The sequence below is a fragment of the Lissotriton helveticus genome, chromosome 3_1 (genome assembly GCF_964261635.1).
Source record: "Lissotriton helveticus chromosome 3_1, aLisHel1.1, whole genome shotgun sequence".
NCBI classification, from domain to species: Eukaryota; Metazoa; Chordata; class Amphibia; order Caudata; family Salamandridae; genus Lissotriton; species Lissotriton helveticus.
In genome coordinates, this window is record NC_136061.1 from 1,782,259,167 (window position 1) to 1,782,275,784 (window position 16,618).

General features: G+C 44.7%; 1 protein-coding gene across 1 annotated transcript in view; it reads left to right on the plus strand.

Moving 5' to 3' along the window:
• The window catches only part of LOC144825145 (uromodulin-like), a 135,440-nt gene that overhangs the window by 34,844 nt on the left and 83,978 nt on the right, over positions 1-16,618 (plus strand). Inside the window, exon 4 of the mRNA XM_078684014.1 lies at positions 14,178-14,320. Within this exon, the coding sequence (XP_078540140.1) occupies positions 14,178-14,320 (143 nt within the window). The remainder of the gene's footprint in view (positions 1-14,177; positions 14,321-16,618) is intronic.

Here is a 16,618-nt window from a genome sequence, read left to right on the forward strand (position 1 = left end):
ACTTTCACATAAATATCAAAGGCTTATAAAATCTGATTAGTTTGAATGATAACACACATTTGCTGTGGATTTTGGGTGGTTAACGTCATGGTGTGTAATGCCTGTTGTGACATAAAATCATATAAAGTAATTCTCTCATCAAAGTGCAGGGTTTAAGTTGATCTTTTCCTAAGATCTCCAGACACAACATTGTATTTCATAGTTGAGGTATAGGCAGATGATAGAATTGATCTATTTTTGAGACTTGAATAGTCTCCAAGGCCCTATGTCCCTCTTTTCAACGTATACATGACACCACTTGCTAAGATCATCCACTCACAAGACATCACCGCCAACTCCTAGGCCGATGATGCCCAACTCATCCTCTATCTGACGGACAAAACAACCACCACCAGAACCAACTTCACCATCTTAATGACCATGGTATCAGACTGGATGTGAATCAACTGGCTGCAACTCAACTCTGACAAGACAGAAGTATTGGTCTTCGGCAACAAGACCTTCCCAAGGGACTCCACTTAGTGGCCATCATAGCTAGGACTAACACCCACAACCACAGACCATGCATGAAATGGAGGGATCATTCATCCTAAATGACAAGCTCAACCGGACTGCTCAAGTCAATACAGTGTGCTCCTCCTGCTTCCACATTCTACACATGCTGTGACAAATCTTCAAACGATTGCCTTTGAACACTAGACGGACCCTCACACAAGCACTCTTCACCAGGAGGCTGATCACTCTCCACTCAGGAGACTCCAAACAACTCCTACATAGACTCAATTTCTATGTAGGAGTCTTCTCTTGCATTCAGATTGTCACCTATGCGGACGGCATGTAGCAGATTGTGTCCCTCAATCAATCTGACAAAGCAGGCTCCAATTTGGCTGACTGTCTGGTCAGGGTGTCTAAATGAATGGAAGGATCCTTTCTGAAACTCAACGGTACTAAAACGGAGTTGATGTTTCTAGGTAAACCCACTATCCTGGATGCCAATATCTTCTGGCCCAACTGCCTAGGGGAAATGCCTCCCCCTAAAGAACAGATAAAAAGTCTCGGTGTCTGACTAGACCAGAGCCTTAACTTCAAAGAGAAAGCGCGCAAGGTTGCAGGTACCTGTTATGGTATCCTGAAGATGCTCAGAAAGATAATTCCCTTGCTGCCATTCAGAGCTAGAAGACTGCTATTTCAAGCCCTGATTCTTTCTAGGATTGATTACGCCAATGTACGTTACTTAGGTCCCCCAGGCTCAACTATCAAAAGACTACAAGCGGTTCAAAACTGTGCGGCACGCCTTCTTATGCAGGCCCACAGTCGGGAATCTGCAGGGCCGCTCTTGGCCTCCCTCCGCTGGCTCCCAGTGGCTGAACGGATTCAGTTTAAGGCAATGTGCCTGGTTCACAGATCCCTCTCAGACACAGGCCTACCGATCTTACGATCTATCATTCCCCCCTATCTTCCTAACAGAACTCTGTGCTCGGAAAACAAAGGTCTTGCAATTGTCCCTAGGATAAACAAAGCTCGGAGTGGAGTTCGCCAGTTTACATATATTGCCGCTAAACGCTGGAACCAGCTGCCCACCAACCTTCCCTTGGAAACCAACTATATGTCTTTCCGGAAACTTCTAAAAACGTTCTTGTTTCAATGACCATACCTACAGCTCGGTGAGTACTTTTTGTCTCTAGCGCTGGGAGGCCTCCTGGTAGCCCTGCGCTCTACAAAAGCTCTTTCATTCATTCAAGACCATCCAGAACTCCGCTGCAAGACTCATACTCGACCTCTCACGTTGTACCCACATCACACCCCACCTCAGGGAGGTTCACTGGCTCCCCATTCACAAGCACAGCCAATTCAAACTTCTCACGCACGCATACAAAGCCATACACAACTCAGGACCAGAGTACCTGAACAGCAGCATACACTTTTACCAACCCACAAGACACCTATGCTATGTCTCGCTACGCCATTATTGAAGATTTATCAAACACAATGTATCCCTACAGGTACTTATGGCGCAGAGGTATGGGGACATTCAAATTGTCTCCCCATCCAGACAGAAGAAAACAGATTTTGCCGGAAGGTGTTGGGTGGCGTTATCTGTGCACCAAATTATGTATGTCACAGCGAATTAAATATACCATATATTGAGGATTTTATTAGATCAAGGCCTCCCCTTTTCTGGTTAAAAATATGGATGAACCCGGCAGCCAAATTGACTCAAGATATAATTTTAGACTGTTTGAAATGTGACAGAGCTCATTGTATACCATGGTTGAAAGCAGTAAATGATTGCCTAATACATGTAGGGCAAGGACAATTGTTTACATCTCCAAACCTTATAGATCGCACACACAAGAAATGTATCCAAAGGGCTCTGTATAAACACTACAGTGAAGAACGAGAAAGAACAAACCTCTCAAAATGTACAGTCGCAAAGTATATGGGCCATTTAGAGCCCTCTTCTAGCCACTTTGCCCGACCCCAGAAATACTTATGTTTAAACCTCTGTAGATGGAACAGAAGTTTGCTGTTCCGCTTTCGGGAGGGGAGTATCGTAAATTTATTAAATTTCCCCTTGGGCTATATTAAACATTTGGAAACCTTAGATTGTCCATGTAACCGGAATATGAAACAAAGCCTTATGCATTTTATGTTTTTTTGTAATTTTTATAAACTGTTTACGGTGCACTATTTAATGCCATATTGTCGGAAACATGATCTGCTTGATTATAAGATAGCGATGAGGAACCTACTGTTGTTAGGTACAGATGAAGTTATATTTAGAGTGAGTTGTTTCCTCAAAGCTGCAGTCCGCTCCCGAGCTACTTTGCACATTGATTCATAGGAATTTGCACATTGCTATTGCACTTTATATTTTTATTATCAGTCACATCTGTATTTTGCACATATATTTGTCTGATTTTGTCGCTATTTTTATACCATTTTTAAAAATTAAAAAAAAACCTGTATATACTATCTCTTTTTTAAACATATACTTGTTTTACTGTGGTTTAGACAGACTACATTTCTGGTTGATCATTCTTGTATTGTATTATTTGCCATTTTGCACTTGTTATGTACTTTTATGGATGTATTTTACTCCGAATAAAGATCTTTTGACTTTGACTTTGACTATGTCTCGCTCTCATACGCACACATTCCCCATATCTCCAAAGCAAAACTGAAGGTTGCTCATTCTTCTACATCGCACCAAAGACATGGAATGACCTCCGTTAACACATCAAAGCCTCCTCCTCATTTCTAAGTTTCACAAGAAGATGAAGACCTTGCTCTTCCTATAAGCACCCTGGGACTACAAACCTACACACCTGCCCAAGTGCCTGGAGACTGTCTTCAGTGATTAGTGTTCTATACAAATCAATATAACATAACATTATTAGTGGACTGGAAAATTGAGAACCCTGCAAAAATTCCGGTTTGTGCTGGGGTCGGAATTATCAATTTTGCAGAGTTTATTACACCCATTAACTACACTATATTTGCACCTCCATTAAATTATGGTAGGCCTTTTTGCCAGAATTTAACTGGGAAAGACACCCGATAATGACTAGGACATGCAAATTTGTGTGCTGTCAAATGGACATATGCAGATCTTTTATTTTGTTGAAGGAGATGGAACATTCATCAAAGTTAAGACACCATGGCACAAAACAATCTGTCATCTGTGTATTCGCCTGCTTTTCTGTGCTGAATTGGGAATTGAAGAAGCCCAAGTGCTTGATGTTCAGGAAGCATTCTACATTAAGGACATTGTTCACAGGTATCTTAAACTACCACCACAAAAAGGGAACAAGACGGCTTCAGATTGAAAAGAAAAGTCGTGTTGCTATAGGCGAGGGAGAGTTGCCAAAGAACAAAATTTTAATTTTTTCATATTTCTTCAAGTATCCTTGCATTGGAGCTGCTGACATATGCTGTACGCCGTGGTTCACTTTGTGGCTGCTATTTGCTAGATGGTTGGGGATCTTTGTGGGGGTATTCTTATTGGCATTATTGAAATTTAGAGAACGCCCCAGAAGCCTTCCCAGTACTTATAATTCAGGGATATACTAAACAAGTTCCCGAATGTGGAGACATTCGCCGTACTACTTGGATGCTTGTTTACAGCCTACCTCTGCAACGTTCAGGGCACCATTTGTTGATCATGGCTGCACAGATATGGTTTCTTGATACACTCTTGAATAAAATTATTATTTGCAATACATGTGGAACGCATGATAACATTTGTGGAAAAGAGGGGCTGTTGGAGCTTTTGTTAACCAAAGGATTACGCAAATAAGATGATTGTAAGAAGCTATTCTGTTTATTTTAGAAATGAGCTATGGAATAATGTAGTTTAGCCCATTAGGCTATCAGTCCTGTAAAAAATGGGTTGTAAAATGGCAATGGGTTGTAAAAGCCACAAAAGAATACTGGAGAGTAATGGGAATGTGGGTGTGTGGAGCTTCTGTGCCCTTTAGGGAATGGACTAATTGGGGTATTGGGTGCCAGTGTGGACTGGGAAAGAACGTATTTTGTACAGTAGTACAGAGACATGTCTACAGGAGGTAAGACATTGATAGCCTGATGCCTTCATTCTTCCTCGCTAGCTAACCAGCTCAGGTGACAGAGTGATGTGGTAGTGTGATGCCACAGGTATGCTTGATGGTATGTTGCTGCTCCCTTGTCTCAGTACCACTCATCATTCAGTTGTGACATACTAAAATTGAAGTTTGTAATAGCAGTTTAGCAGAGAAATGTGCAACATTCTTAATCCTGTGTTTAAAAGTGATGTGCACATGTGACAGATGTAAAATTATTACAGAAGATTGGGACAATATAGAATGCAAAAACAGGTTGATTGTTTAGATGTACAATTTGTACTGCAGTGTGATTATGGTATAGCAAAACTGCAGACACACGTGAAAGTACTAAAAGGGATGTTTTTGGTTCTGGAAATTATGACTGACCTGGAAAACGCCCTGTGTCGGTGAAGATTCTAGATTGTGGAGGGGAAAGGAAGCTATGTGCCTGCAGAAATATTTGATCTAAGGATGAACAACTTCTACTAAAATCTTAGAAATATAAATTTAAGCTAAAGTTTGATAGAGTTAGTTGGCTATTCATAAGATGCAGTCCATGAAGTAGATTGTTTGTTGGAGCCAGAATTTAAGAAAAAAACGTACACAAATTCCTTTGCAGCCATGTACAACCATGCCATGTGTTACATCTTCTAAGAGTCCTGTCTTTTTATTTTTTTCAGAAAAGCACATTACATTCTGCACTATTCACGTTTCAATTAACAATTTAAGGGGATGAGTTCAAATATTCTAGCATGCAAAGTGTTATCTGTTCATAAACTAGGGCTGGATGAAGGCATCATGTAGGTCACAAGGCCACATAATACTATGAAACTTGACAAATGGAGGAGTTGTACCAGAACTGGTGCCGCTCGTAGTTGCGAGGGAGGACCGAGGAGCAGTTTGCCTGTCTTTGGATTTACACCAGCGGGAGCACCGATACTTGGAGTGCGTGTGAGCGGTAGGCGGCAGGAACGGTGGGACTGCGAGTCCCAGGAACTCTAGCGGCTTTTCCAGCTGCCGCACCTGGAGGCTCTTCCCCCCTGACCCCGCCCCCCTCCCGGGTCAGCAAAACCGTGACTCGCGGCCCCCGCTCCGCGGGAGCCGCTCGTAGTTGCGAGGGAGGACCGAGGAGCAGTTTGCCTGTCTTTGGATTTACACCAGCGGTAGCACCGATACTTGGAGTGCGTGTGAGGGGTAGGCGGCAGGAACGGTGGGACTGCGAGTCCCAGGAACTCTAGCGGCTTTTCCAGCTGCCGCACCTGGAGGCTCTTCCCCCCTGACCCCGCCCCCCTCCCGGGTCAGCAAAACCACGACTCGCGGCCCCCGCTCCGCGGGTACCGCTCGTAGTTGCGAGGGAGGACCGAGGAGCAGTTTGCCTGTCTTTGGATTTACACCAGCGGGAGCACCGATACTTGGAGTGCGTGTGAGCGGTAGGCGGCAGGAACGGTGGGACTGCGAGTCCCAGGAACTCTAGCGGCTTTTCCAGCTGCCGCACCTGGAGGCTCTTCCCCCCTGACCCTGCCCCCCTCCCGGGTCAGCAAAACCGCGACTTGCGGCCCCCGCTCCGCGGGAGCCGCTCGTAGTTGCGAGGGAGGACCGAGGAGCAGTTTGCCTGTCTTTGGATTTACACCAGCGGTAGCACCGATACTTGGGGTGCGTGTGAGCGGTAGGCGGCAGGAACGGTGGGACTGCGAGTCCCAGGAACTCTAGCGGCTTTTCCAGCTGCCGCACCTGGAGGCTCTTCCCCCCTGACCCCGCCCCCCTCCCGGGTCAGCAAAACCGCGACTCGCGGCCCCCGCTCCGCGGGAGCCGCTCGTAGTTGCGAGGGAGGACCGAGGAGCAGTTTGCCTGTCTTTGGATTTACACCAGCGGGAGCACCGATACTTGGAGTGCGTGTGAGCGGTAGGCGGCAGGAACGGTGGGACTGCGAGTCCCAGGAACTTTAGCGGCTTTTCCAGCTGCCGCACCTGGAGGCTCTTCCCCCCTGACCCCGCCCCTATCCCGGGGGTCCTCCCCATTACTAACTACAAGACTAGTACAAGGAACGCGCATCGCGGGACGCGCGCGGGCGGAAGCCGGGCTAAGCCCGGGCAAAGGGCGGGCCGTTTGAGGCCGTTAGAGAACGGCAGAGACCGGACCGGGCCATCCCTCTTACGTCCTCATCCCGAGGCCACTTCAAGCAGACACATTCACTATGGCGAGAAGAGAAACCGGAAGTAAGTCTGTTACTGTGATTTCTGGAACATTGGACAAATTTCTATGCAAGGCCAATCTAGTGACTACAAAGGGTATCACCTTGGTCGACAAAACCAATGAGGAGGGTGTGGAAAACTCGTGTTTAACATCGCCTGGCCCTTCAATGTCTACCAGCACACCGCTCTTGCTTGATGCTACCCACCTTTCCCTATTGGACAGTATAGACCTAACAATAGAGTCTGTACTCCAATAGTTGAGGACACCGTCATCTCTGCCAAGAGATAGAGACACATCACGTATTATTAGCGATGTGGATCTCTCCCCTGCTGCAGAGTCAATATCATCAGGGGAACAGGGTGTGGTTGATATCTTGCCGGAGCACACGGCCCTAATAGAGGATCGTGTAATGAAAAGGAAAAGATCTAGAAATCCCAAAGGTGCTAAAAGGGCCAAGACTGGTTCTGTTCCACTGACTACTGGCGAACAATTGGCCCCACAAGACACTCTAGGTTTGGGGAAGGAGAGGGCATTGCTAAATGTTCCCTCCTCTGTATCCACTGCCGCATTTTTTCAGCCATTTATTTTTGGTGGGGCTAGCCCTAACGCCACAGATCCCATTATTGCTTCACTCACTGCTGCTTTTAGTGCCCTGTTGAGTCCTATTTTTATCAAGTTGGATTCAATAGAGTCGAGATTAGCTGCAATTGAGAGTTTCAGTGTGGGCAGTCTAGGCCGGTCTGGTACAGGAGTAAGTACAGAAGGGCTATCCATAGGGGGAGCCGGGAATTTACATCCTACATCTACAACTTCCTATGGGGAAATCAGCACTCATAGTACAACTTTGGTGCCTCAAACTGTACCAGTACCATTGCCCAGGCTATTGACTCCGGTTCCCCCACCTAGGAGGTCGAAACAACCACTCCTTGCTAATCCATCCACACAGGGGATTCCACCAAACACGCCAACTAGTAGCTCTACCCACCGGCCTAGTCCCGAAATACGGCATAGGGCAGTGAACTTGCCCCCTGAGGCAGCGGGTTACACCGTTATACTGATGCGGGTACCTGAACTGGCTAGTGGGGTAGCAGAGTCTTTTGAATCCCTACGAAATAGGGTAATCAGCTGGCTTAACATACAAAGGCCCCTTCCATCTAGCCTAAAAGGAGAAGTCCTTATGGTCAGAAGGGTTACGTGGGTTGGCTATACTACCAAGAAAAGCGCGGGGGACTGTGTAATTGTTAGTTTTAAGAATCCCCAGGTTGTTTCTTACATCTGTAACTGGTTTGGTAACACCGCCAATACATCAATCAAACTCGTCCCTCTCTCATATTTTTATCCTAACACCAGTAAGTCATCTATGAGAAGGGACGAAGGATGGACAAAGGTGGGCTTTGCAGTGGATGGGTCTAGATATAAGCCTAGGTACAACACCCACTTTGCCAACACAAACTATGTACATCCCAACAGGTTTAATTGCCTTGATGAAGTAGATTGACTTCGAGGGGGTCCTCCCTCACAATCTTACCAAGTCAATGACAATGAACCTGTGGGGAAGGAGACGGGAACTGAAGGGTCTGATTTTTCGAATAGACAATTGGAACTACACCAAGGCGGTGGTTTGAAATCCCCCAGCCTTAGGGTCACTGCAGATAGTGTATCCCTGAATCCCTCCGAAGCACTTTGCGCCCCTAATGTAACACCTCTTGCTAAATCCACCCCGGGAATGCAAGATCGGCCCCCCGCACTTCCACCAACGGGCACTACTCCTGAAATAACTGAAGGGTGTACTCCCAAATTGACCACCGAAATTCTAAAAGTTCTCTCCTGGAATGTGGCAGGTATTGCAAACAAAATACTTACACCAGACTGGGATCTTTTAATTAGTACCAGTGATATCTGTCTCTTCCAGGAGACATGGGCCAGGGAACCAGTGAGTAGTGTGGGCTTTGCTGTTTTTGAGACCCAGGCTAAATGGAGTGGAAAGGGAAGACCCTCAGGGGGTTTGGCGATTTGGGTAGCGAGTCACACTGGTTGTACTGCGGAGAGCGTTCCCACGTTCTCTGAAGACATCCAGTGTGTACTTATTGGGTGGCCTAATGCAGCAAAACTGGCAATTATAAATGTATATTCTCGTCCAGTCAGCGCAACCAAGGAATCTCCTACCTTAGAAGATCTTGCGTCCTTTCTGGACTCACTGCCCAACGACTATAAAATCGTGTTGGGCGGAGATTTCAATTGCCACTTCGAACCCCTGGAAGGCTTAAGGGAGGGTGCCCTTACCACCAAAGATGATTTCTGGGGTGTTCCACCATGTTCATCCCCTCATCCCAAATCTTGGTCCCCACTTGTTGTGCAAATCATGTCCTTAACCTTAAACTATGCATTGAGGGCTTGCAACTGCCGCACTCCGTCAGATTGCCCCTCATTGTGTACCTTCAATAGGCAGGGTCATGAATCCAGGTTGGATTATATCCTTGTCGATATTGGCTCATGGTCCCGGGTCCAGGATTTTAGGGTATCCCCTAGAACTGATAGCGATCACAACGCTCTTTTATTAGACCTGAAACACCCAGCACCTTCTGCTGACTCGCTATCTACCAACCTTAAGGATGACCTGGGAAATCTGGCCCTTAGTTCCAATAGACGCAGGGTAAAATGGGGGAAAATAGTCAGTACTGAAGAAAACATAAGGAAAATCTTTGATATTGCACTCCCGAAGTTTGTGGAATTAGATGAATTAATTAATCAGCCTGAGTCCACGGACTTTAACTCCAAACTGGGACAGATACATGCAAATCTAGTAGGTTCCCTAGCAGAGGTTTTCCATCCTGTGGCAGCCCCACGGCGTAAAAAGACACGCACCTCAGTTTGGTACAACTCATCTTGTCAAAAAGCCACGGAAGAATTAATTGTTAATATCAAGGCAGGGTCAGATAAGGGTACGATCGCCAAACTCAGACGGGATCATAGGGATGCCATTGCGTTGGCTAAAAGGGAGTGGGATTGGAATCACTGGCAGGATCTCTCCTCTGCATTAGAAACCAGAGACTCAAAAAGATTCTGGTCTTTGGTGAATAATGGCACCGGAGAGGTTAAAGCTGCCGTGGAGCCAAATATTGCACCATCTGTTTGGGAGGCCCATTTTGGCAAACTCTACCAGGACATCGTATTGCCTGCCTGTGAAGTGGCTCCCGATGATACAATCACTCCTGTACCCGGGTTGGAATTCACCCTTGGTGAGGTAGTGGGTGCAGTAGAGAGATTGGCAATGAGGAAGGCCCCGGGTTTGGATAGGTTGCCCGGTGATCTTTTCAGACAATATCCTGAAATTTGGGGCCCCTACCTCCTTATTCTATTTAATGCCATCTTGGGGGGTATGGAAATCCCCTGTGCTTGGTTGGGAGCAGAGATAGTGCCAATTTATAAAAAGGGCTCTCCTCTGCTCCCAGCCAACTACAGGCCGATTAGCCTCATAGACGTTCCCCAGAAACTCTTCTCTCGTCTCCTTTTGGACCAGCTCCTTGATTGGATGGAGGCGAATGAAATTCTTAGTCCTCTCCAGGCTGGCTTCAGAAAAAACACGTCCACCATGGACCAGATCTTCCGCCTCATCCTCCTATACTGGAAAAGGGTGAGGATCGAGGGCGGGAGACTATACATGGTGTTCGTGGATCTGCGGTCAGCCTTTGACTTGGTCCCACGGAAAAAACTATGGGAGGTCCTAAAGGAGCTGGGCGTACCAACCGAGCTGCTGCATGCCATAATCAGGCTGCACGATGGCAACTATGCGCAGGTTAGGTGTGGGAGGGATGGAGCGCTCTCCTCAAGGTTTCCTGATCTCAGGGGGGTAAGGCAGGGTTGCGTCCTGGCGCCGACCCTGTTCTGCCTCTTCGTGAACAGTGTTATATCTCACCTTGATGAAGTAAAACATAATGACGCCCCTTCTCTGGCAGGCAGGAGGGTCCCAGCTATTATGTTTGCTGATGATACCCTCCTGCTTTCCAAAAGCCCAATGGGGATCCAGAGGATTCTGGATGGATTTGGTCTTTTCTGTAGACAACATGGTCTAGAGATCAATACAGAGAAGACCAAATTCATGATTTTTAACCCCTCACCAAAGAGAAGACCAAATCCCACTCTGGGCACAGCTAGCTTAGAAAGGGTTACAACCTTTCAATATCTGGGGGTGACTCTGCACGAGAATTTATCTTTGGATCCCCAGATAGTGAAATCTCAGCTAAAGCTGACCCAACTATCTGGTGCAATCCTGAAGGTTGCAAATACTTCAACCTACAAACCTATAAGTCTGGCACTAGAACGGTACAAAACGCAAGCCAAGGCGGCTGCAATGTACGGCAGCGAGCTTTGGGGGTACAGAGCAGGTCTGGATCTCGCCAGAGTAGAAAACATTTTCCTCAGACGCCTACTGGCTCTCCCCCGTGGCACACCCCTGATTCCCCTGAGATTGGACGTGGGTTTACCCTCTATCGCTGCTGAGCTGGAGTCTAAGCCAGTACGATTCTGGCACAGGCTTTGGTCCACCAGCGAGCTTGAACATTACAGGAGTGATCTCACCCACGTTTTGGCCCTGAATCAACGAGATAGAATCCCCTGGCTGGCCTTTGTTAAGAAGGAACTGTACCGTTTACATCTGTCCGAACTCTGAGAAGCCCCAGCAGTAGGCTGTCCAAGGCTATCCCGGAAACGCCTTGTTCAAATCTATAAGGAAAAAAGCCTCGATTTACTTTTGACCTCGACCAACAACGGCACCCTAACTGAACGTTTTCTACAATCCAAAAATCCCTATGAGTTTGAGGATTTTATGGATATTATTTTCCCAATCCTGGCCAGGAAGCTGTTTACACAGTGGAGGTTTGGCACTTTACCGATTAAAACTTTTACCTCCAAATGGCTTCAGAGGGATGATAAATCCTGTCCAGGTTGTAACTCCCACGATGAGGAAGAAACCCATCTTTTTTTCTTCTGTCCTGTATATTACAGACCAAGGAAATACTGGTTGGTCCCTCTTTACAGGAATTTGGGTTTTAGGAGCTATATAGATGCCTACAGAGTTTTAAGAACCAGTACTCTGCCTCATGTAGTTTTTGCTGTGGCGAAATTCATTATGGCTATGTGGCTCATCAGGAAAAAATTGTTAACTGCACATAACCCTAAACTATGAACTTGTCGTTATACTATGGACTGTGCTTTTATCAATTTATGTCTATTTTATTCCTGATTAAGAAATGTTCACTTCTTCCCTCATCGTCCCTGGAATGATGTGTTACCCATTTAATGTACATGTGTTTTTATATTTGTAATTATTTTTTTATTTTAAATGTTGCTAGATGTATATATCATGTATCTTTTATGGTCTTTTAGACCGAAATAAAGAATTTTTGGATTGGATTGGATTAAGATTGAGTTGAAACTTCACCAATGATCTATTGAATGAAAAGCATAATTCTTTTACCATTTTCCCAAAGTGGACAACATTTGGAAGATTGTTAATCCAGATAGGATGCCATTTGAAGGTTAGGGTGCATTTAAAGAGAATCTTTAGTCTCCGCTCTATTTAAGGTGAGTAGAGCCAGACCCCTATCATGGCACACCCAGCTATGTGGCAAGGAGAGCAATTGCTAGGAGGCACAAAACACCTTTCAGCCTCTGAAACCCATACAAGAATGTGCTTTATAATTATGTATGCCTAGTTCTAGTCTTGGGCTGGTTTTAAAAATAGGAGAACTGGGACATTATGTACAGTAAGTGTGTTGTACTGGCTCATTTTATATGTCATAATATCCAGTCATAGTTGGCAAGGTAACCACTAGATCACAACTCCTCCAGCTCAATCCCTTGGGAACGACTCCACCAATCTACCACTAGACATCATCTCCTCGAATACAACTAATGGCTTAATCATCCACACCTTAACAATACTATATGGCCTCCAAGTTGGCAGCTAGGCCAAATCCCCTTCAGCTGAACCTCTATGACTCATCTTAAACCTAACAACTTGACAACATTGTCTCCAGCTTAACCTTTAAACAACATCACTCAACAACAAAAACCTATCTTGTCGATTGTAGTCACTCAGCTACATGTCCACCTAAAAAAAGTAGATTAGATAAGCTATTTAATTTCTAGGCCACAAATCCAATGTAACTATTGAACCACATCACATCTAATGGACCACTAAACTGCTTCACTTCCAAATAAATCAATGCACCACATCTCCAAAATAAGCAGTAGATCACACGTCCTCCAGCTTACTGAATTGGTCACATCACCTCCATAGCAACAGCAAACCATCTCTATTGCACTCTTTCCAGACGATCACATTTGTGACGGAATTGACAGAGGAACAGTCTGGCACTCAAATTATTTATTAGTTTCAAGAGGCAGTCAGAATGAAAGACAATTATCACCTGTACGTTAATACCATGTATGCTCCCCAAAATGTGGGCTGTTGCCAGAAACTTCTATCACTAACTACCCCAAAGGCCCCTTTATGTAAGTGCCTTCTGTGAATACCAAAATGGTAGTAAGTTTCGTATTTTGCCTTAAGTTAGTTCTACGAATCGGGCCCCTAATTTCTATTCCTATTTCATCATTTGAACAGGAATCTCTGTAGTGATTATGAAGAAGATGCAGTTTTGGTGGGATACAAAATTTCCTTTTATTATTTCCACATTCATTGCCTCAGAATCATCATGAACCAACTGTCATGTCTGTGGGTAGAAGCAACTCACTAAGGAGAAGGGAAAGACTGAAATGAGGACAAGACTAGGGTGATCAGGAGAGATCATCTGGGGCAAAAGAGGAAACATATACATGAAAAACAAGGCATCAAGATGCAAATTACAATAATTAGTACGGCAATTTCACCAGCTTATATCGCAAATGAGGCATATTTCCTGAATGATCAATGCTTCTGAATTACATTACCTTATTTAGCATTTTGATCGACTTTAAATGTGTCCATTTATTTAAAAACTCAGGCGCAATCAGTTTACTCCAACACTTTTTAATGGACGGAGACTCATTCTTTGACATCAGCGGACTCTGTTTATAGCCTTGACTAAAGAAGAAAAAAATAGAGTACCTTCTAATAAGACCTAACAGGGGCAAGTGCAAGGTGACCTGTTGGGCAGTCTTCTAGCCAATAGGCAATGCTTATAGAATGAAACCCAACTCTTGTAGTGTTATTTATTTGGTCTTCTGATATGCTTAAGATGGGGAATCATGTAGCAGTGTTTAAAATGTTGTTCTGTACATTTGTCGAAGGTCACTGATTTCAGACATGTGATGGTTGGTCCAGCAGCACTCCAAGCGTTGTCTTCAAGAGCAAACAGGAACCATGATTCACAATTTACTACAGCTTGTGCTTCTTTTCAGGACAATGGGACTCATGTGACAATCTCCAACACCCTCACAATTGCAACCTATGTGACAGGGTTCAGCCAAACGGTGAACATCTCCTGCACGTATGACAGTAGCTATAGCACCAGTGAGCAAACCACGTTTGTGCCAATGCTCCTGTAAGTATACTACTCAAATGTAAGGACTTGCATTTAGTAAAGCATTACAAAGATTAAATACATGATTGTAGATTATTATGAAATTCTCTCAAAAATTGATATAATTGTAGTGAAATATGCTACAAATTGCCATGAAGTGACATCCTAATCAGCAATCCGAATGACTCAGTCCATCATCCGAGGATTGCAACTCCATCTACGGAGTTAACTTGGATTGTTGATTGTTAATTATGGTTTCCTATTATCTCAAGAGATCCTTGGAAGAATGGTGAAATTAGTACCAGCTCATTTATCTTGACTGTGATAACTGGTGTTGTTTTTTTCAAACTTCTATTTATTAAGAAGTTGTTAAAGTGCACAAGTCATCAATGGCATAACAAAATAAAATACCACTGCAGTGCCTCTCGCAGGGGCCTCTTACTGTTGTACATACTATCATAATTTCTCCTACACCTCCTGGATTAGTCCCTGATATATTATTGTTGGGCTGGAATGCCGTCCCCAGTCTATTAAATAATAATTGTCTATCCTTCTCCACCCGAAGTTATCCATTGCTGTCTGAGGTGACCTCCCCTTCAACCCTGAGTCAGAGAGAGAGAGAGAGAGAGAGAGAGAGAGAGAGAGAGAGAGAGAGAGAAAGAGAGAGAGAGAGAGAGAGAGATAGATACTTTTATTTGATTTCATAAAAGGGTGGCAAACCACCATACGTAAAATGCACATTTTGAAAACGTATATAAAATGAAAGCACACTAGGGTGCGTTCTACAGCGATTAAGTTAAAAATGTAAAACATACTATCAATACCATAAGTGGATTTCAAGACTAGTTATGCTAAAACTTATTAACTCAGTTAATGTTTTCTTTTTTTCCTGTTCTATTGCCACAATTTTCAAGACATTTATAGCTCTACACGACAGTTGGATTGGTGGTCCTTCAAGGCATTGGATAATGGCTACTCACCATGACCTTATTTGTTCCTTCCTAAAGGCTTCTTGAAGGACCATTCTTCGGGTTTTTGCTAGGAAGGGGCAGATGCATAATAAATGCAAAAGAGATTTGTCCCCACCTCCGCATAAGCGGCATTCCTTGGATTGAAAGGGGGGTTTCCATTATGGCATCAGGTCCTTTGATGGAAATGACACCAGCGGTAGTAACGTCAGGTAGTGCTTTTTCTGCTGGGAAAAGTGGTCTAGCAAATATGGTTGGGGTTTCAGCTTCTGATAGGCTTGGATCACTACCCAAGCATGGGCTTTTTTGGTAAAGGCTGTTTTGTCTATTAATAAAGAGGTCAGTTTGATTGCTTTGTTAGCTGCAGTTTTGAAACTGGAATAGGTGGTAAGAGTAAGCCAGGCCTCCTCTAGCTGCAGTGCCGCAAGGGATTCTTTCAAAGCTCTGAATGTTGAATTATTTAGCCTGGCTTGGGTTTCAATTTCCACCCAACAGTGGTGCGCAAGGGTGTTGTCCTCTGCATCCCTTATTCTTCAGTAGAACTTGGCTAATGCCCCTTGTCCATCAGGAATCTGGTTTCTTAGTCCATACTCTAATCGGATTTGGGATTGTGAAATGTGTCGGGGGATTGAAAACAGGTTCTTAAAAAAGGTTGATTGTACTGTATTTAGAAAGTACAATCTGAGCCGTATGAGATGGAAGGTAGAAATTTTGCTGAAATGGCTTTTAGCAAGTGTCCTGTAGAACAACCTGTAAGTTTGTTTCTTAGAACTTTGAAAGCGAACTGCAGTTGTTTGGCTCTAGTACGTCCTTGTCCCAGTTGAGATTTAAAATTAAGGTTGCGGTCTATTTGAAAACCTAGATATTTGTATGAGTCAACCCGGGTCAGAGGTTGCTCATCTAAGTACCAGATGAATTTTCGATTTGTCGTTGTTTTGAGCTGCCTGGCGCTGCACATCACCTTTGTTATTTAATGGTTGATGGTTAGTTGAGTAGAGATGGTAAAAGCTCCTAGTTTAGTGATGAATCACAGCAAGCCTACAGGTGTTTGTGCAAGGAGCACGATATTGTCCGCTTATTGTAAACTGGGTGTGGGTATTTTGCCCAATTTTGGGGGGTCAGATTGGCTTGACCGGAGTTGTTTATCAAGGTCGGCAATGTAGATGTTGAAGAGGCAGGGTGCCAGCACACACCCTTGTTTTAACCCATTAAGGGTTTGGAACTTTTTAGTTATGCTGTGCCTGTCTCCTTTCCTGATGGGGACCCATGTCTGGGAATACAGATTGATTATGGCCTCCAGGAGTTTCTTAGGGGCACCCCAGTTTTGCATTTTTGCCCATAACTTGGCTCT